The sequence below is a fragment of the Aythya marila genome, assembly GCF_965140915.1.
Source record: "Aythya marila genome assembly, chromosome: 1".
NCBI classification, from domain to species: Eukaryota; Metazoa; Chordata; class Aves; order Anseriformes; family Anatidae; genus Aythya; species Aythya marila.
The window spans coordinates 166,945,496-166,967,513 of record NC_139042.1 but is presented as its reverse complement, the minus strand read 5'-3'; the positions used below and the strand labels follow the sequence as shown (position 1 = coordinate 166,967,513).

The 22,018-nt window shown below is 38.9% G+C and overlaps 1 protein-coding gene across 2 annotated transcripts in view; it reads left to right on the top strand.

The window, feature by feature from the left end:
- The window catches only part of ZDHHC17 (zDHHC palmitoyltransferase 17), a 73,657-nt gene that overhangs the window by 6,751 nt on the left and 44,888 nt on the right, over positions 1-22,018 (top strand). For both annotated transcript variants that reach the window (XR_014319417.1, XM_082784211.1), the window contains exons 2-3: positions 12,088-12,191; positions 21,324-21,446. Coding sequence is in view for 1 of the 2 variants with exons in the window: in XM_082784211.1 (XP_082640337.1) it covers positions 12,088-12,191; positions 21,324-21,446 (227 nt within the window). In the remaining variant the exon portion in view is untranslated. The remainder of the gene's footprint in view (positions 1-12,087; positions 12,192-21,323; positions 21,447-22,018) is intronic.

Here is a 22,018-nt window from a genome sequence, read left to right as displayed (position 1 = left end):
ACAAATGTTTTTTCTCCTTTTTTTTTTTTTTTTTCTTTTCCCCCAATTGTTTCCAGTCCCCTTGTAAACCATGCACTTTTTCATCATTGCAGGCTTTTCCTTAATAGCATCATTGTGGCTTCTCGGGAATCTGGTAAAACAAACTGTAAATAGTTGAAGCATATTTTTTTTTTCCTTCTACATGTTTTCTTCTGAAAATGCAACAGTAACTGATCTTAACTTTCTGAAGCATCTGTGGTAAATGTCATCTTTGACCTAAACTTGTGTTGACTCAGTTTACGTGGTAAGCACACACTTCATCTCTCTCAGATTTCACAGAAGTTTGCTCCTTCAACAGCATTTATTTCACTGTGTACCGTTGTGCTCAGAAAATCAATGGGGCATTAAAATTATGGAAGAGGGTACTGGTGACTTGTCAGAAGTTTAGTTTAAGGGAATAAAGAGGACAATGTTTAAAAAAAGTTTGCTAGTTGCTTTAAAAACCGGGTAATATTGTCATCGATGCTGATGTGTAGGTGAGTGCAGCCTTGGTATTTTACAGTTCAGCATTCACACTGTCCTGTGCTGCTTTCCAGAGGCAGTGTGAGGTACGGATTTGACTTCCAGAGCATCCCTGCAGTCGGGAGAAATGCTGAAGCCTGTTGCACGGATGCTGTTGGAAGCAGCAGGAGCGTCCTCTGAAGTCAGAAGAAGCTGAGTGGAGCCCTCAGGCTGCCATGCCCAGCCTGATGTAACACAGGCTGCAGTTCCTCTTGTGCAACTTTGTGATTCCTTCCTAGGATTTTAGGATGCCCTGAGGTCATAGAAGTGTTTCCTTGCTCCTCCCTGCAAGGGAGGAGGTACCAAAAGCAGAGGGTGGTGGCAATGTCAGAGCTCCCGAGGCTGCTTGAGGCAAGTCTGGAGGGAGATGGTGGTTGACTTGGGAAGGTGGGAGCGTGGTGTAAAGGGGAAGGGGACATCAGCATGCTTTGAAAGCATCGAGGAACCCAGATGTAGTCCCTTACCCTTCCTTGGGCCAGTGCTTGCAGCCTGTGGCCAGGAGGTGACTTGGGCAAGCCGTGAGAGCTGCTAAAAGAGGCAGCAGGGAAGGGGTGGCTGGGACCAGGAGTGTGCCCCCCCCTTCTGATGGTAGGTGGCCATGAAGCCTAGCCTTAAACACTTCCAGCTGTGCTCATCTGCCACTGACACTCATCGCAGAATAGAGCATTAATCCCATATACAAAAAAAAAAGTGAAAAACTTCCTGTGAGTTCACTAGACCTGCTCGTTGTAGGGTCAAATGTGCTGCAGTACTGAAGGGAGATGGAGGATGGGGTGTCATGACCAGCCAGGGAGGTCAGGAGTCACAGAGCAGAGGTGGATGAAGCTGCCTCACATTGTGCTTCGCTGTGCATTGCTGCAAGTTGCATTAATGTTATTTTTTTTTTTCTCTAGTAAGTGCTAAGGAAGAAGGAAAGGGTTCATGGCTTGGCAGACTGCTGGTTCTGTGATGCGCACTTGCCAGTTCTGTAATCCTTGATTGATTATTTTCCTACTGTTCCACAGAGATGAGTTAGTTGCAAACTCACAAAACAGTGTAATTTATATTTGAAGTGTGTGCTGTGGCAAATACTTGTTGAACAAGGCAGAGCCCTCGCTCTGCTGGATTTCCATTCTTTTCTTAAAAAAATAAATAAATAAATCAAACTATGTGATGTTAGCAGAGTTTAAAACTGCATGAAGAATCTTCACCTTTGCAAATTTTCTGAATATCCTTTTCTGGGATTTTTTTTCCCTCCGAGTAATTGAGTATCAGAATTCGGCTGTATACGTGCTTATGTGCGTTTCGTGGAAAAATAAAATAGCGAAATTTGCAGTTGGTTTTAAGTTTTTCTTATGATGGCTGATTACTAATGTGAAGTCTCTAAGGGATTTTTTGATGTTAAACGAGAGGTCTGCAAGCTCTCACGCTCTGAGACCTGGACCTGGTTAAATCACTTGGAAAACAGTTGTTTCTGTTAAAATACTCGGATTTGGGATGCCAGTGCAATGCAGAGCTTGTAAAAGAAAACAGAAAAAAGATGTAGGTACATGTTGATACAAGTTGCTAAATTAAACCCAAGTTCTATGGACTTCCCTTGCTAGGAGGAGAAAAAATAATTGTGGAAGAAACAAAATCTTTAGAAGAAAAAGTGAGAAGAATTTCAACTAGAAAAATGTCAGTGCGCTTTGACTTGTGAACATCTGTAGTTATTACAATCTTGAAAGCAATTACAGGGTTGAGACACGGTATGAAAAGGTTTCTGTGGACTATACAATTATTTTTGTTTTCTAATTTTTTTCTTATTGGCGTGTGCTTGGGAGAATCTTCAGGTAGCTTCTATCAAGTCCTGTAAGTGCATAAATATAGCAGGGGTCTAGAAAGCAGCCTCAAAGCACTCAAGTTCCTGAGGTGAGGGTTTCAGCGTGTTTACGCAGTGCGTGGCCTGGCCTGACAAAACTTTGGTACCAGCATTTCTGGTTATTATCTGTACTGAAAAAAAATTGTTACTACCATCGCATAGAAAATGCTCGTTTTGAACAGAGCATGTAGTCCATTTAATATTTTCTAGTGCTCAGCAGGTGTGTTTTGCCTGTTTTGCTTTTTGTTCATGCTCCTAGGGGATAAATGGGATTTTTTTTTTCTCTGTGTAACAGCCTTCTCTCCAGCACGCTTCTGCTGCTGGGTTTCACTTTTGAAAGTACAGTTTCATGCTGAATACTTTATTGTAGAGTTTTCTGCTGCTAAATGACAAAGATGACAATTTTCTGTTATTTTAAATTATTTTAATAATTTCATTTGAAATCTGCTCATCTGAAAAGGAACTGAGGAGGTAGGTAAGGGTACAGGCACAAATTACTGTAGAACATAGTTCTTTAAATCTGGGTATAATATAATAAAGCACTTTAACTCCCACTTCTCAGTCCGTAGTAGTTTACCTGTGTACCTAAAGTATGAGATAGCTGCTGATGGATGGATGATACTTTTGTATTTATAAATCTCAAACTTGTATTTACTGTTTCTGAGAACCTTTTGCATGGAAATCAATGTGATTAGGTACGTTGTAAACCTTTTAAGCTTTTTATTGTAAGCTTTTAAATATTTTAGCCATTACAAATGCTAGTAAATGCATCTGTCTTAACGCCTGCTGGCTATACATGTAATGCATGTGCAAATAGAAGGCCTTCTGAAAGCCCTAGTTGTGAAGCTGGTATTGACTAAACTATGACACTCTTCAGTCCAGAAGCATCTGTAAGTACATGACGAGGAAGTGGTCAGTTGCTGTTGGATGCTTGCTTTGGACAAACAGGACTGAGCTGCTGCCAGCTGTTAAATCACCTTAATTCGCAAGATCTCTGGCATCTGCATGCAGCAGATGGGTGGAAGGCTCTGGCTGAGCATCTCTGACTCCTCGTTATGTAAAAATGTAAGTCTGCAGCGGAGTGTGCAGGGTTACTCGTGTTACGTGATGGCTGTCGCTTGTAGGTGGAACTCTGCCTCAGCAAAAGATCTGCTTCGTCATCTTTGGGATGAAGCCTTGCTCCATTGATCTCGCTTCTTTTTAAAGAAAGCGTTCTCATTTTCAGTTGTAACCTGCTTTCAAAAGAAAATCAGGAAGTTGTTTTAGGTGCCTCTTTTTTTTTTTCTTTTTTTTTTTTTTCTCCCATTGTGTGTTAATTCCGTAATTAGCTTCTCCAGGGATTTTCATAAATTATCTTACTTTCAATGGGCGTGTGAAGGATCCGTGCAAACAGGAGGGAAAGCATGAAACAGACCTACCAAGATGCTGTCAAATGTGAAAAGTGATGGAAAGCAGTGACAGAATTGGCATTGGATGGAAGATTTCTTTTTTTGTCAAGTCATACTCATTTTGTGTTAGTGAATGCTGTACTAGAGGGAGGGGAGAATCCCAGCATAAACTGTGTATGTCCAAATAAAATAAGTCTATGAGTGTGTATTTACAAGCCAAACACCAAACTTTTATTTTTATATTTTTTTAGTGTTTTATGTGACCAGTTCCATTCAAATGGAGGTGGCATTGCACATCTTTTCCATGGGCAATGCCATCTGGTTTAGATGCTTGTTTTCCAGCATGTGTTACCTGAACTGAAGGTCTATTTGCATCAACCCAAATCGGCACTCTCGTGCTCATGGTTGTCTCCTGAAGCAGAAGAACCTACACAGCCCTGCAGAATTTCTTTCTATCTAGGACTTCCTCATGTGGATATAGGAAAGAGCGGACTGCTCCCATCTGACAACAGCTGGCAGTTAGGTTAGCTCTTTCTGTTATCACCTGAAGCTTTACTGCTGTTTCTGGAGAAGAAAAAGCTATTCTGACATGATCCTGCCTAAAATTAAGCCATGGTAACTTTAGTCTCTGTTTCTGTGGCTGTGCTGCAGAGTTAGGTGAAGGGATAGGGACAAGGAAGTATCATCAATTTTAGAGAATGTTAATGTTATAAATGTGAACATAGAAACATGATCTTTTTTAGGAAAGTTATTAATTGTTTTGCTTGTAGTTTGTGAGCGCTTCTTTATTAATATTAGTTCATGAGTGGCTGGTATATACGCTAATGGGGGTCTGTAAGTAATATGCAAATGAGTACAAATAAATTCATCTTCATAGCTTCTGGTGCTTCTTTAAAAGTGGGAGGAAAATTGCAAAAGCTTATTAAAAGCAACGCGCTCCACCAAATGAAGAACAGAGAAATTGAATGTAGAAATGTGGGAGAAGGAATTCTTTCATTCTTTTAACCCACGGTAGTCTGTTAAACATAACACACACATGAGGATTGTTTCATTATTTAGCTACCCCGAAATAGCACGCGTAGTTGCAGTCACTTCGGATTTTATCTAGATTCTTTGTGTTGCAGCCAGATACTGAAATAGTGTAGTTGTCAGTAAAGATACATATGTGTCACACTGCCTGAATGTTTTGCTTTTCCTGTTTTCATTAAGAAACACAGGAAATAGTGTGCGATATTTTGTAAAAGGTAAGGCTTTTATTTGTACATTTTTATCTTAGTTAATATTTCTGTTTTAAGTGTCTTTTAATGAACTTGGTCACCATTCAGGATTTGACAATCATGGTATCTCCTTCTTTGCAGCAACATTGCGTAATGTTAAGGGAGAAGCAGTTCTAGCCATCTGGTAATGCCTACCAGAGCCATATGTAGCAGCTGTAAGCAGCAGTATTTTCCTCCCTTCCTTATGTCCAAGCAGGCATATTGACCTATTCATATCCTTCTGCTATGAGAGTTACGAAATTGCTATCACAGAATAATTTCATCTTGGCCATCTTATTCTTTCATGCAAAACTTCCTTTTTTTTTTTTTTTCTATGAATACAGTTTTCAGAATTATCTTTAAACTTCTTTTATGTTTGGCTTCTTTGATTGGAAAAGATTAAGATTTGGGTGCTGAGGGTAAATCAGCATAACTTGCGAATTTGGTTGTTAAGAGAATTGCTTGGGAATGCCAGTATTGTTTGTGCTTGGCAGTTGTATTCTCCTCCCCTTCATCCCCCACATTTCTTTCTTTCTCTTTTAGTCTTATTTTTCATCTTTTGCTCCATTTTCTGTTTCTTCAGTTTATTGGTCCCATTTTCCCGAGGAGGTTCCCTTTTCTCTTGCACCGTGTTTTCTTCTTTCCAAAATACATTTTTCAGCCTTCTCTGCGTAATTTTTTCCCTACCCTTCATTACTTCTGTGTCTGTGCAAGCAGCCTGCACAATTTGTGCCTAATGAGCAATGACAAACTAGCCACAGATGCATGTGAGTGATTAGGGCACTGTCAGAGGATAGTCACCGAAGTGGAAGCTCATCTAGAATAAGTAGTAACGAGGGGACCAAGTTTAATTATAAATAAATAAAACTCTGTTTCTCGTGCAGCCTTCCCAGCCAGCCAGCTCTACCTGTTCCTAGAAGCAGCAGCATTTTCTTTATCCTGCCAGCCTGGAGTCCTTCACCATTTAAGAACTTGAGTGTGTAACTCCACCATTGCTTGGTCAAATTGGCAACCAGCAGCTGCTAAGGTCTTGCTACCTTGTTTTCCCTCTGCCAGTGGCTGCAGAGCTTGTCTTTTTGTGGCAGAAACAGATTCAACTTGCAGCCCTGGTAGAAGAATCAGGCAAGAGCAGAAAAATTTCTTCTTTCTTCCAAGACCTGAGCTGGCTGACTGCAGCTGCAGCTCTCAGTACTGAGCCATGCAGGGGAAGCAGATAGCCAAGAGCAATGGGGGTGGGTGGGCAGAGAGATGACCTTTCTGTTTTAGCAATGGTCAGCTCTTCATTTGGCTCAAGTCACCCTTGGAAACGGCTCCTTGAAGCAGGATGAAGTAAGTAGAGATTTGGTGTTTGCAACCTGCTTATTTTAAATCGGTGAAATCGAGCTTCATCTCTGCTACCTTCTATTTAGCTTTCCTGGCAGCCAGGCAGGGAAGAGTGGGGAGATGGAAAAGCCATTGACCATAGAGATCAGAACATCAACATAAATGATTTCAGTTAGGTTTTCATCTTTGAATTGGCTGTTAGTGGTTTTTAACAGTCAGTCATTGTTAAAAAATTAAATTTTGCTGAAATAAATCCTTTTCGTCATAAAGGGGGAAATATTTTAACACTTTAGGAGTATTCTTGAAGCCATTTGTGAACATGGTATGTGTTGTAAGCTCAATCTGATCTGTTGTTTCTTTACTACCGGTCTGTTGCCTATCCAGAAATAAAAAAAATAAAAGGAAAACCATAGCAATTGCAAGGACTTCAACTCTTTTCCTAAAACTTGTGAGGGGACATGAGTTTAGAGGAGCTTCATTCTTTGCTATTTCAAGTGAGAACTTGAAACTGACGGTAAAAGTGATGCTAAGGTCTATGAAATGCGTGTTGTAAAAAGTGAATTATTTTTCACTTTTTTCACTTTTTTATGTCCTGTTCTGTTAATAACGGTGGGTAAATATTTCAGATCAGAATAGGATTTTTGAACAGAGCTTTTTCTTCCATCTGACAAGTAGAGGGAAGTAATCTGTGTTTTTGTGTGTGTTAATCTTCTGTTAAACCCCCAAAATAGATGTTGTCTGAATGTTGTGACTTAGGGTTTCTTTTATCTTAGCTGCTGGTGCAGACCGACTAACGTTGGACAAACTCAGCCCCATACAGACCTGTAATCGGCCTTCCCAGGGACAAGCAGGACGTTTGCTGTCTAAAAAAGGAGGTTACTTAAACATTTTGGAAATTAAATAATGTACTGGTTGCTCAAGATGTCTTCATCCTTTTCAATCCTGTGTTTCTCCCCATGTTATATTAGTGTTACTCAGACTCGAGAGGCCACATCTGAAAAAAGCCTTTTATGCATGGGCTATTTTTCCCTGACATTAGACCTAGAAATGGACTGGAAGTGAAATACTCCGTGTAGATTACAAAGTGGTAGGCTTGCAGTGAAGATTGTCTTCTTGTCAGGCCCGTTTATTTTGAAGGATTAATGTAAGTGTTCATGCTAAGTCCTCTTACTGTATCTCTTGAATGAAAATACATGGCTAATGTCTAGGCTGTATCTGAAGGATTTGCAGTTACCATGCATATTATGAAGGAAAGGTGCTCAGTGGCATCAAATTCTTATCTTTTTATAGAGAGATGCAAAAGTTTGCTTGTATTCTAATCAGTGTCTTTTACAGGGCCTTTAACAGGTGAATATATCCCAGCACATAGGGGCTTATGAGGAGTTTTGGTGTCCATACAGTTTTTATTCACGTGACTGAGTTGAAACCTTGAATATTTATGCTTATCTGTTTCTTTCTGAGTGTTGGGCTGTCCCAGTGCTGAGTGTTGCAAATTCTATGTACAGTTGCAGTCCTTGAGAAAGAGGAGTTACTGTAATTGTGCTGGAAGAGCTTGTCTACTTTCAGATGGTTTGCAATAAGGTATAAAAATGAAATGAACACATTGTAATTTTTTTTTTCTTTCTAAATAAGTACAGAGAGATGTGGCAGAATTTGACTGCTGGCTAGGTAGTAACTGCAGGTTTTGTCTCTTCTCATTCAAGAAATAGACCTATCAGAAATCATTTATTTGCAAGTGTCTGTATTACAAATTGCAGTTTTCAATTAGAGAACACAAAAAAGGGCATCATCTGAACTTCCTTATGGGTCTTGGGAAGGTGCTGTTGGGTTTCAGTGCTGTGCATTGAATAACTGGGGAGAGCTTTGCACTTCGGTTTGAAGTGATGGTGTTAATAGGACTAAATATGTGTCGGTCATAAAGTTTTACTGTTTTGGCTGAAGTTGTTTGATATCTGAATCTGAAGTTACTTGAAATACTATAATAGTAAATGAATCTGAAGTTCATTGAAACCCGTCCATTTACACATAGCTGTTGTAAAACCAGAGGCAGCTAGCAATGGAGTTGTGTTGGCTAGATAGCAGTGTGTGGCAAGCCATGAGATGTGAGGATTGCGTTAAATACAACAGCTTCTAGTTTCCTGAGAGGTCAGCGTTTGGTCCAATGAGTGGGATTCTTTAGCAGAGACTCATACAAACCAGATTGCCCTCTGAAATCAGTAAGGCTGACAGTGACTGCAACATAAAAAGCTGAAGGTTCAGGGGAAGTGCTTCCTGGCTGCGTTGGGTAAACTTCCAGGTAACCCCCTGAGCATCTGTCTGGTGTGCATTCACTTGGGGTGGGTCTTGCAGTGATCCCAGCAGTACAGAAGGAGATCAAAATTTGCACATTTGAAAACATAGGAATGCTGTCATTACCCTCAAGTGCTTAGTAAAAGTAAGAGGTAAGCTGGAGGGGCTGATGAATTTCACCTCTCACTTCTTTTTTTTCTTAATTTATATGGTTAATAATTAATTTTCAAGCTTCTGCTGTATTCCCATAAACTCTTTAGTGAAAGCATTAGTATCATAGGGCTGTGGTTTCATGGTCACTTTAGGCTGACATAAATACGCATCGCTTCTAAACGGGCAGCTCTCCTGGCTTGCTAGCGTGGGCCCAAGGGAACAGAAGCCTGGTTTGTGTGCTTAAAGTGCTCGGGAAAATGCAGCTTAAGAGAAATAGTGTTCCCTAGTAAATTAACATCTGCCTGAAAATAAGTTTCTGTTTGCTTTTAATAGCTGTGAGATAACAAGACAGATCTCCCCTCCCTCCCCCTCTTCACCAGCTGCGGCAGCCCAAGAAACACCCTCCATGAATGTCTCCTCATTGGGGGACTCCAGGACACCAGATTGCCTTTGTTCTGGCCTCTGCCTGGTGGATTTTTCCCTTTAGCATCCCAGGGAATTTCCAATTTGAAAAATCCTGGTGTGATTGTGGAGTGTAATAACAGGTGAACAGGCTGTATGAAGTCTGTTTTTTTCTAATTTGAGGGAAAGCAGCATGGCACAAAACCAAAGAATTTATTAAGCTATTCTATTTTGCTTTGTTTTCATTGTCATGTCGTCTGGCACTTTTTTCAGCATCTTTACTCCAGACAGTAACTAGTAGCTGAGGTGGAGGAGGTTTGGTTCAGCTGTTGCCACCTTCAAATCCAAAATGAAGCTGTGTTTTGGGATAGTAAGAGAATGGGTTGCAGCGTGTGATCTGGATGACAGCAGATGCCCTGTTGCAATTTTAGGTTTCCTCCTGTAGAGATGGCAACAGAGAAGCCTTCCTGCTGGGCTGGCAATGCGTAATTGGTTAATCAAGTTAGGTTGTCAGGCTTAGGAAAACAGTGAAACGATGGAGCACCACAAAAAACATCGTGGTCATGAAAAGATGTGCTTGGATCACTTGGGTACTGAGTGAAACTGGGGAAAAAAAAAAACATTCCTTTTAAGAAAAGTCAGCATAAAAATGAAAATTTTGCAAGTTATGCATATGGGTAATTTGTTCTGAAAATGGTGCTGAAGAAATGAAGGTGTTGAATTGCTTTCCTCCTGACTGGTCTGAGAAGGTTCCCAAAAGGCCAAGGATGGTTCAGAAGTGTTACCTGCACCTCCTTTATTTTATTTTTTTCTGAATGGCTTTGTAGAAATTTGTATTTTGTGGAATAAAGGAACATCTTGAAATAAGAATTGAGCATTCAATGAATTATCTGCAGTCTCTTGACATGCTATAATGGCATTGAGTAAGACTGCTCGCTTTTAACACGTGCCTTTCCATACGGAGATGCCGCAGCTATGTCTGCGTGCATAAGTGCAGCACAATATGGTTGGAAATGGAGACAGACTTGTTTTGTAGAGTTAGGCATGTATGAGTAGCTAAATCTTGGGGTTCGGTGCTCTGTTCCCTGATTGTCTTAGCTGTGGTGGGTGGCTCAGGCTGTGTGTCATGGGGACTGGCTGGGTGTTATCCAAAGACGGGTGAGGCTGGGGATGAGCGAGAAGAAAGGGAGCACTTCTCCCACTCTTTTACAAGTGGATTCCTGCTTTGTTCCTGCAGAGCCTTCCCAAGATGTCACTTAAATCCCTGCCATAAGTGAGGATGCAGGTCGTGCAAGGATGTCCTGTTGGGGTCGTCTTCAGGGTCTGCAACTGCCACCAGTGATCCAAAACCATAAGCTCCTGCTGTTTGAAGTAGAGAACAAGACATAGAAATTAGGTCCCAGATAGAGCTATCGCTTTTATAAAAAGCAATTTTACTCTTACACTTTGAGATGATGGAGAATCGAGTAATAGAGGATACAAAATACTGTTTTATCCCATAAAGCACAAAATAAAGTTTGCATTGTTTACCTAAGTATGTGTTACAATCAGAAAAAAGGATGGGTGTGCCCAGTGTTCATGGACATCTTGTTTGTATGCCATGTTCTGTCTTTATTCTGGGCCCAAATCCTAGCTTGATTTGGAGGAACTACTTTTTTATGTCAAGAACTTGGCAGTGCTAATAGATCTTAACATTCAGTCTTTGGTTTTGACCGAATTTATCCTTCTGCATTTGTTTCTGAAGATTTTCCTTGCAGTATTGCTATGTTGTAAAGTTCCTGTTAAAAACAAGCAAAACAAAAAATCCAAAAAACTTGAATCTCTTGAAAGGCTTTCTGTGTACAAAATTTCTGTAGTCAATATTAACTTAGTACAATGCAGTGCTATAAAATGTACCGAATGCATTAAAATCCTCATTTTACTTTTTTTTTCTGATTGCGTTGTATGTAACAGAAACATTCAGCTTAAGTTATTCAGTGCTGATACACAGGCAATCAGCTACACAGTGTTTGTGACAAATGGAAAATTGTAGAGAAAACGCCAAATACATTCCATTTCAACTTGCTGAGTTGATTTATCTGAGTTTCTACATGCATGCAGCTGTTAAAGAAAAATGGTGCGTTGCCACCTGAGTGATCCGTCAGCGCGGTGTTTTAATGTAAATTCCACCAAGGGGAACATTAAGGGTTGTAGCGATGCTGTTCATCAAAGTAATTAAGTAAATAGGAACTGTATCTGATGACGAATGTGTCATGCTGATGCTTTGTACTTTTGTGCTGAGGAGCTCTGACAAAGTATTAAATTCTGGTTTTTAAACTTTGTGCCAAAAAAAGAGACGCATTGATTAAATGTATAGATCACCTCTGAAGCTGGGACTTGAATTGAAGAATCAATAAAGTGTTAGTAGGTTCCAGCCACCGGTATTATCCATTCTCAGTGCAAATTTGTATCCATTTTACAGACTCTGTGATTTGAAGTGTAAAATTTGTAGTAGCGGTGAGACTTTCTCAAATTGTGGCCAATAGCTTTTTTTTTTTTTCTTTTCTTTTTTTTTTTTTTTTAAGCTGTTACTGTATGTATTGCATTTATTTAAAATAAATTCTGTTTCCCTTTGTTGGCATTCTTAAAAACTTCCTCAGGAAAGGATTTGCCAGAGCCCTGCTGCTATGGGTAGCATGTTCTGTAAGGTGTTTTCAGTCTGTTCTCAGGAATACAGTGGCTTACTTTGCAAAAAGTACCAATATGGCCAGTCAGCTGGTCACCCTCAGATTCAAGTAGCTTTATAGTGCTTTGAACTGGGTCCTTATATTATTTTTACTTACAGATTTGCATTTTTTTCTGAGAAACTTCAGTAATGCTCATTTTGGTGTTCTAATAACAAGTTTGTCTCTTTTAGGAAATAAAGCCTCAAAGCCATTACAACCATGGATATAGTGAATCTCTTGGACGGAAAAGCCACATTGATGATTACAGCACTTGGGACATTGTCAAAGCCACACAGTAAGTTTTTTTTGAGAGTCAAATAGCAAAATATATATATAGCAAAATGCAAATATATAGCAAAATATATTTTTATATATAATATATATGTATAGAAAAATGTATTTTTTTAATATGCAGAAAGTTGAAGGCTAACTGTATTTGTAGATACAATAACGCAAGATTTTAGAAGTGAGCCCTACAGTTTAAGATCATTTTATGAGCAATGTGAGAAACATGTAGGAAGCATTGTGATAAGTTGTAAATATAGGTGGTTGCTGGGCAGATCGTTGGAAGAGAAAGTACAGTTTTCCTCCAGCTTGTACTGGTGTTTATTTTCTCTAAGTGATGGTTAAGAGGTAAGTGGGCAGCATATTGATGAGCAAATGTGAGGATTTCCTTGATTTCTTGGCATCATTTATGGGTTAGAAAGACTGCATCTGTATGTAGCTTCCTCCATCATCTTTAATTCTGCACTTTCAGTGGTGCTATGAAACTGACTTTATTGCTGAGAAAAGAATTGTAGGAGTAAACTGTAAAGAAAATTCAGCTAATAATTGCTTTTTGAATGCAGATTAATTGTATAGAAGACAAATCTGTGTAGTCCTGTAATACGTACTGACTCACAAGACTTTCAGAAGAATTGTCATAGAACTACTTTTCAACTTTATGTTGTTCACTGTTCAGAAACCACCACCATCACTTTGACCCGTGGTTTTCAGTTAGCTGAGATGATACAATTTCATTTTTAAAAACTATTGTTAGTTTGAAATCCTACTCTATTGCCAAGCTATTTGCCTTTCTTTATAAAAGAAAAAAACAGCTTTTAGTTTCTTTCCTAAAAGTCATCTCCTTGAACTGAAGGCACCTTTGCAGCTCAGTATTTGACATAGGCCACATTTAGGTTTAGGAAGTATGTGCTTTCCTTCACCTTTTGAGTTCTTAGGGATTTAACTTCCTGATGTAGATGTTGACTGACCCTGCAGTTGTTGCTCTATAGGGTTTAATAGTAACACTACAACCTATAATCTTCTTATCAGGGGATTCTTAGAAATTAAAGCACTGGTATAACATTGAACTGGCTGCTTCTTAAGGGCATGGAACTATGACAGCAGAAGCGATGATTTTGCAAATTACCTGGTTTCATTTTTGTATGCTTGAAGCCCTGAAACACATTTGTCTCAGATAAATGTCTCTGTCATTATCCCTCAGATTTAGGTTGATCTGTGCTTTCAGCTGAGGTGCTTTAATTCTTTTCTGGTCTCCTCTGACAATTAATAGGGCTGTGAGTTATGTGTTACATTCCTCCACAGTCTTTGTGTGATGCAGTTGGTGAGAAGTCCTCTCCTCTGTAAGAGGACTGCTGTTTTCTATCACAGCCCAAATGCTTAATAGCTCAGGGAAAGATGACTCAGCGTGGGTATACGATCAAGTTATGCTAGTGGTATTCCTTGGGACCTCCCAGACTAGACGGATACCTCACCTTTATTTTAAGTATTTACTAAGTTTTGAAGACCATGTTATATAAAACATCAGGCCTTAAGGGAGAGAAACTAAGTATTATAAGGCTTGTAGTAAAATAAAGCTGCTAATATATTAATTCAGCCTAATTTAAAAAAAAAAAAAGTAAGAAAAATGGTCTCCACATTACTGTTGAAGGTGAAGTTTCACATGATAAATAGCAATGGTGAAAGGGTGCATCACTAATGCGTAGTTCCTGCTAAAATGAACAATGTAGTTACTTTTGTAGAAATATAACCTCTTTAGCCTCTTGTACATCTATAACCTTTTTACCTCTTTCTTATTAATAAAAAATGAGTGATCTTATCCTCTGCCACTTGTCCTCAAATAGCATTGTTTACTTAGATTAAAATAACTGGTTCAGTTTACCTTTCAGTTTGGTGCTAATGTAAGTTGGATGCCACAAAAAGCTTTGTTTAAAAAAACAAACAAACAAAAATCTAAAAAGAACGCTAATGTATCTACTAGAACTCCCCTCCCCAAGCAGTTCAGTAACTTCAATGACAATACGGAAAAACAGAATAAAAATTATATTCAGTCTGCTTAGTTTTGGCTTTTTTTTTTTTCTTTCCCAAAATTCACATGTGTATTCAGCTAGGATTGGCAGCACAGTTGTTTTGTTTTTGTTGTGTATTTTTGTTTTTTTCCCCAGGACACTTCAAAACCTCCCCTGAAGGATCTAAGTTTTCTCAGTGCAATGATATCAGATGGCAGCTGGGGTACTTACTGTTAATAAAATGAAATCCTATTGTTCTCAGGACTGATCTGAGAGCTAATTATAATAATAGTCTTGTGCATTTTTCTGTTTCTTTAAAAAACAAAACAAACCTGACACTTTAAGAAAGACAAATCTGTCTGATTGTGTCTTCCAAAATGTTTGTCATTTAATGTAAGACCACTTAAATTGCAGGCTTCTGCAATTTAAGATAGAGGGTGAATTTCACCATAGCCTAGAGTTGTCTGTTATCGTGTTTGTGATAACCCACACAGGAAGCAGTCAGTCGCATCATATGAGTACCTAGTCAGTCATTTAATCTTTTTCAGTCACTGTTCATGCTGTATTTCATGTACTACATTATTAAAAGCTTCTCCTGTGAAATCAACTAGCGTTGTTTATTGCTGCAACACATACTGAAATGGGGAGCATAGCTTCTTAAACTTTAATGTTGATGATGAAAATGTTTAATTCCTCTCCACTCTCTACATGCTGTTTGATTGTAGAATTCCGCTTTGAGATGAAGACTTTATTGGCACATGATTACAGAGAAATAGAAGTGTTAGTAAAATGATGCATTTGCTTTTATGTTTCTCAGCAGGTCAAAATGATAAGAGCTTGCAAGCTCCACACATTTTTCCAGAAGAATATTTTGTTCTTTGTTTCATGCCACGTCGGACTGTTCATGTGCTTTATCTTCTTAGTTTGTAGTTTGAGCACTTACTAAATTAACTTGCTTATACGCTGATCTACAAATCTGATAACCTCTTAAAATCAAATTAAGACTGTATGGAAAAGAGCAGTTCAGTCAATGTTATTGATGCAAGGAGTTCATCAGTATTTGTGTTTTTCTCCCACTATAAATGTATTCCTCATAAGTTGCATAAACTGGATCTAGGCATGATTTACACCAAAAATACTCTGTTTATTTTGCAGAAGCTTGTGCTGGAGTAAGAATGATAGTTTAATTTTAATACACATTGATGTGAAGGACACTTTCTATTGGCTATTTTATGTGTCCAAAGACATCTAGCTAGAGTTAAAAGCACTACTTTCTTTCTTTTAACTAGAGTTAAAAGCACTACTTTCTTAACCCTTCACATTGTAACATCTGCAAGATGTTTGTAGTCCCTTGGCACCTTGTATTCAATTATAGCAAAATTCAAGTTTATTCATGTAACGTTTCCACTGTTTTTGAAAAGTAGAAGCAGGCAGAAGCAAGCCACTCATATATTTGAAAATACATTTTCAATACACTGGTAAAAATGGGCCATTTTTGCCTTTGCTGTTGCAGTAGAGTAATATAAGTTTACTCCATTTTACTCAATTTAGTAAGTACTTCACCTGGAACTGCGTGGCAGGTCTTTGTATTTCTTCTGTCTCTGTAAAATCCAAGGATGGGCTGTGTACCAGTTTAGTTTCTCTGATACCTGCTCTCACTAGAGAGGAGTGAATGGAGTTTCCTATAAACTAGGAAAAGCCATAAGCTGTTTAAAAGTGGAAGTGTAATTGGGGATATTTTAGGTCTGTTTATTTCCATTTCTTATGGATTAGCACTAGTAGCTCTGCTTCATCCAAGTTGGAGTCAACTTTGAACATGATGACCTAGGAGGGGTACCATGATAACATAGTAACTTAAAGCTCATTGCTGGCTGTTTTTTTTTTTTTTTTTTTTTAGATCTTTTAAGCCATGAAAATATTGAGAAACAGCTAATGTTCACAGGTGGAGAAGTATATGGTGGGTTATGACCAGAACTAACTCCAGAACAAGTTAATTCTTGCTTTGTGATTTTCAACTCTGAGTGAAGAGGCACCTTCTGCTTGCAGTGACCTTGAGCAAATTCCAACTGCTAGAAGTGTGTTAAATAACTATTATGAACATTAGTATTAAACATTAATAAGATTAATAACATTTGAGGCTTCTGCAGTATTGATTCTCTGTGCTCAAATATTATGGTTTTGTTATTGCAAGATTAACTTTTCTGCTAGTTTTATTAACCAGTATCATTAAAAATGAGATTTGTATGCATTGTGAAATAGTGCAACAAAAATATGCTGGATCTATGCTGAATCTTGCTCAGAAATAAATAAATTGGATACATTTGAGAACTGGCTTTTGTCCTCACCATTTCTTATTATTCATAGTGTACCAGACACTAAGGAAAGAAAAGATACATAGAAAATAATTCAAATTGGTCAGGGCTGGCCAAAGTGACGATTACTCCTGTTTTTATTTCATCCATCCATAGGGGATGAAGGTCAGATTGTGACAAAAGTATGTATTCTTTGCCTGCTCGATTCAGCCTCTGGAGTTTATATACATACCAGCTTTAGCAATATAATTTAAGCTTGAATGGAAGGGTGTTGTGTTTTTTTAACCACGTTTACAACATAGCCACAACCGTCTAGCCAATCTGGGGCTCTGGAGTGTATACAACAGCTGAAATTCTCTTGTCTCTCAACATCATTGTTCCAGGTCCGTTAGGCAGCTCTTGAGTTTGCTCAAGAGCAGTTTTGCTGTTGAAAACAAAGCTGTCTTACTGTTTAACACACCAAAAAAAATATATATGTGAAAGGCTATGTTAGTATTTAACTGCCATTGTTCGTGGGAATGAAACTTTAAAAGGTGAAACAAAAAAAAATTTTTGTATTAATTGCATTTCCAGTTAAAACAGCTTTGATTGTATTTGCAGTGATAGTAAGATAAGGGAGGAGGCTCCTGGCTTATATGCTGGTTGTTGGTGTGGTGATGTGCTCGCTGAAGAGAGAGACCTTCTTACTACTGTGACCAAATTTGATGTTGCTCCTATGGCAAAGCTGGCAGCGTCTATTTTTAAGACTGCGTGCTTGCAGACAAAAAACAAAGATTACAAATTTAAGACACAAAGGGATTCTAGGACACTATTATTGAAAGTATTAAATTAAGAATATAATTTACGGTGACAAGATACTGTAGTTACTGAATTGGCTTAGACTGTGACAATGAAATGAACTTGCACAATGGGATTTTTGCTCTGAAAGAACTAGTCCCATTTTTCTCAAGAACAAGACAAATTCAGCAGTATTGACTATATTCCTAAATTATATTCCATTGATGCTTACCATCCTCCAGAATTCACCCAGATGCTGAATTTGTTGTACTAATATACTGATCTGTTGAGAGGATTTGTCTTCCTTCTTCTCTCTTGAAGGGAATACAACCTTTATAGCAACATTGTGAGTATGCTGACTGAAATAGGTGGCTTTCAAATGTTGCAATCTAACAGTGCGTCACTAACATTTGGAGAAGACAAAGTGAAGTCAGCCATGGCAGACTAATGAAAGAAAAACTGTGTAGTGTGTTAAGAGAAGAATGCTACATTTCTAGGACGGAGCTCAAGAAACCATGGCTGCATCAGATTCACTGTTTTCTTCTATTTAATTGTAGAGAGCATACTGTTTCCAGTAATAGGAACAAATTGCTGTAAATTCCTAACCTTTTGCCAGCTGTTTTTTGTCTATCTAGATCCTTACATCCTCTCATGACAATAAATTGGAATTATTAAGTTATACCTTGTTACATATTTTATAATCAGTTACGAACTCCAGATGCTGTAATATGCCAATGTGATATACAGACGAGCAAGTTTGGGAAATTCCAGAAGCGTGTTGAAGATAATTCTCAAACATCAGATGTAGGAGGCCACCTTTCCTAGCTGGCTCACCAAGTACTTAGGACAGGAATTAGAGAAGGCCTTGTGGGAGATGTGACAGGAGGTGGCTGTCTTGGCCACAGTGATCATGAAGCAGTTCAAAAATTTTGGTATAATGTGAAAAAAGGTCTGCAATGTTTCCACCCTGGATTTTAAAAGAGCAAACTTTAAGCTACTCAGGGAGTTAGTTGGCAGTATCCCTTTGGAATTGGCTCCGATGGGTTTAGGGATCTGTGATAGTGGGTCACTTTTCAAGGACCACCATTTAAAAGCCTAGGAGCAGACAATCCCATTGCCCCTGCAAGTAAAACAAGTGGGGCAGAAGACAGGCTTTGTTGAATAATAAACTCTTCCTGGGACTAGGGCAGCAAAATAAAATATATCACCTCTAGAAGCAAGGTCTGGTCTCCACAGGGAGGGTACAGAGCTGCAGTTTGGTTGTGTAGAGAGAAACCAAAAAAAGCTGAAGCCCAACTTGAGTTGACTGGCCAAGGTGGTGTCAGACAATAAAAAAAGGCTTTTTCAGGTATGTGAACAGCAAGAGGCAGTCTAAGGAAAACATTAGACTGATACTTTATGAGGATGGTCACCTGGCAATTAAGGATGAGGAAAAGGCTGAGGCATTTAATTCCTTTTGCTTTAGTTTTTAGCCTTAATGATAGATCGTGAGCTGCCTAGTCCTCTGTGTTGGAAGACCACAAATGGGGAAGAAATGGCTTTCCGTATGTGGCTACTGAAATTGTTAGGGAGCAGCTTTATCAGTTGAATCTTTGGAAGTAAGTGGGGCTTGATGAGATTCATAGCAGAGTGCTTGAAAGGGCTAGCAGATATTACAGCTGGACACGTCTTAACAATTTACCAAAGGACTTGGCAGTCTGGGAAAGTCCCTGCTGACTGGAAGCTAGCCGACATTACACCAAATCTACCAAGAAGGGCATGAGGGAGGCCGCACGACACTACAGGCCTGTTAATCTAGCCTCTGTCCCTCAGAAGGTTATGGAGAAGATTATCTTGGATGCTACCGAGAAGCAGTTAAAGAACAAAGCTATTATCAGGCATAGTCAATGTGGGTTCATCAGAGGAAAGTCCTGCCTTAGCAGTGGCAGCGCCCCTGGCAGCCATGGGGACAAACTGCTTGGGTGTGCTGAACACCGCATAGCTGGCTGGTGAAACCCTTTTGATTCTCCCGCTATGTTTAGTGTTAGTGTGGCCTCACCTTGAATACTGTGTGCCCTTCTGGGCTCCACAGTACAAAAAAGGGTGTTAAGGTGCTTGAAAGCCTCCAGAGGAGGACGACAAAGCTGGTAGTGGGGCTGGCAGCCTGTCCCATGAGGGCAGGCTGAGGCCCTTGGGCTGCCTGGGCTGGAGAAGAGGAGGCTGAGAGGCGACCTCCTGAACTATTCTATTCTACATACTGTGTGGCAAGGTCAGAATTTGCTTTCTTGTCTTCTAGAAGTCCTGCTTTCACTGCATCTCTTTTACTGCCTCGTCTCCTCGTTCTTGGCTGAGTTGCCCCTAGTTGTCCTGACTTGTTTCAGTGGCCCTTGTGGCTGCAGGGCCAGCCAAGAATTGCATCACGTTAACCCATTTAAACAAGTGTCAGAGATCGGCCGGTCTTAAAGCCTTATCACTTTTCCTGGCAGTTACATGTGTCTGACTGGATGTATTTTGTCTAACTGGTTGCATATTTGTGAGTCTTCATAAACCAAACCTCTCCTTCCCATCCTCCCCTTCTCCCCCCAGCCGCTTAAAAACAAAGCTTTATTGTCAAAATAATTCATGACTGCTGCATTTTTACTGAGTCTGAAGAACCAAGCTATACAGGCTTGTTTCCAGTTTGTATGTGCTGCAGGCAGCAGTCTTTGTTCTGCTTTTGTAATGCTTTTGAAAGATTACAGGCATGACAGCAATATCTAGCATTTTTCATAATTTCCAGTGTGACTTTCCTAAGAAGTAGAAAATATGATTTAAGGAGGTTTTTATGCATAGCACTTTTTTTTTTTTTTTTTTTTTTTTTCCAATACTGTCCGATTAATGTGCTTCAAACCTGGAGTGGGCTTGGAAAGCATTCCTGAGGTTATATGACTTGATTCAATTGAGGCTTCACTACGGCAGGACTGTGTCTGGGTTGAAGAGCCACTCAAACACATTGAAGAAAAAGCAAGAATGGGAACTACCCTGGAAAAAAGGTCTGGATGCCAGTTTTGCCAGCTGACCCAAGGGGAGCAAAGGGGCCTTCAGTTGTCTAAGGCTGTGTCTTCTGCAGTGGAATATGAAAGCAACATAAGGAAAACATACTTAAATTCCAACTTTGAGAGGCTGTTAATCTTCTGCTATAGCAGAAGTCAGGTGTCACAAAGAGAGGAAGCATTGAACTTGACTTCAGGTTGTGCCTGGCACCAGTCTCCTCCTTGAGACTTAGAAAATTCTTGTGGGTTGTATATACTTTCAAATGTAATCTTAACAAGCATTTCTACATTGCTTTTATTACCACTAAAAATAGGAGTGAAACAGCATAAGCATCAGGACAAATGGTATTTAATATTGGAGTTAGTCCTATGTTAGATGCATACGCAATGTTTATGATTCCTGAATTGTTTCAACTTTCAAAATATAGGCAATTTTTTTAATGAAGTTAGCTCACAGTTAATAGTTGTCTTTAATTAAAGCATTAATTTCATATTAAAAGAGAATTTTGAAGGGATATGATAAAACAGTACTAACTTACATTAGGCAAATTGCTGTTTGTTATCTGAGAAGGAAAATGCAAAGTGTCAGGGATCTGTTAATGTTTGTAACTGATCTGATGATCTTGTTATCCATTCCACTGATTTTTGGAAGATACTTTCAAATGAGTTGGCCCTGTTACTTTGGCCTTCAAGAGATGGGAAAGGAAGGAAAACAGACATGGGAGAAACAAATACAGCTGAGTCCCTGGGAAGAGGAGAATCCTGTTTTATACTAGGCATCCTACTGAGCTGTATATCACCTTGTTCTGCTGTATAGTTTGCTGTGGAGACAATTCTTCTGTAAAATCTTGAACTGGTTAATACAACCTCTGCCAGTGAAACTTACTGTTGTAAGAGATCTGTATTCACGTAGTACCAGAAAGTCTCTGCTTTGTTTCTCTTCTGTTGAAGGTTGTGCATTATCATCATTACAGAGTTTGCCTTATCCATTTTTATGCAAGGTAACAGCTTTGAAAATCTGATTTTCTTCTTCAAGGTATGGAATATATGAACGATGTAGAGAGTTGGTGGAAGCAGGTTATGATGTACGGCAACCAGACAAAGAAAACGTAACGCTTCTCCACTGGGCTGCAATCAACAACAGGATAGATCTGGTGAAGTATGTATTATGCTTAAAGTGATATATAAACGAATTGTATCCTTGAAAATATTGTTGTTTTAAATGTGTTAGTCCTAATTATCTTTAAAAGTCAATTTTAGTTCTTGAAATCTGAGGGAGGGGATAGTAGACAGAAGATCTGATCTGTGTGTTTTACAGACACCATTTTGATGACACAGTTAACAAAAATAAAACCTGTTAAATGTCTAGTATTTGAGCTTAAGCTTTTCTCAGATGAGATGAACCTGTGGAATAGCTGTTCAGCTGCATGTGTAATTCCTTTATACCATGGTGGACTTGCTGAAGTGCCAACGTTTTTTTTTTAGGGAGTGAAATTTCATGCAAGATATTAGCATGTATTTTAAATAAGGGAGATTAATATGATGGAAGGGGCATCCATCTTCATTCAGCATTTCAAGAAGTTCTGAGTTTAATAACATTTCTGCATTTTACTAGGATTTACTAATTCTTAGTACTTGCTGTTTTATAAGTCAGAACTGTATACAGGACATGTTTGTTTTCTCTACCAGTAGCAAGATGATGAATTAAGTACATACAGTTATATCTAAATA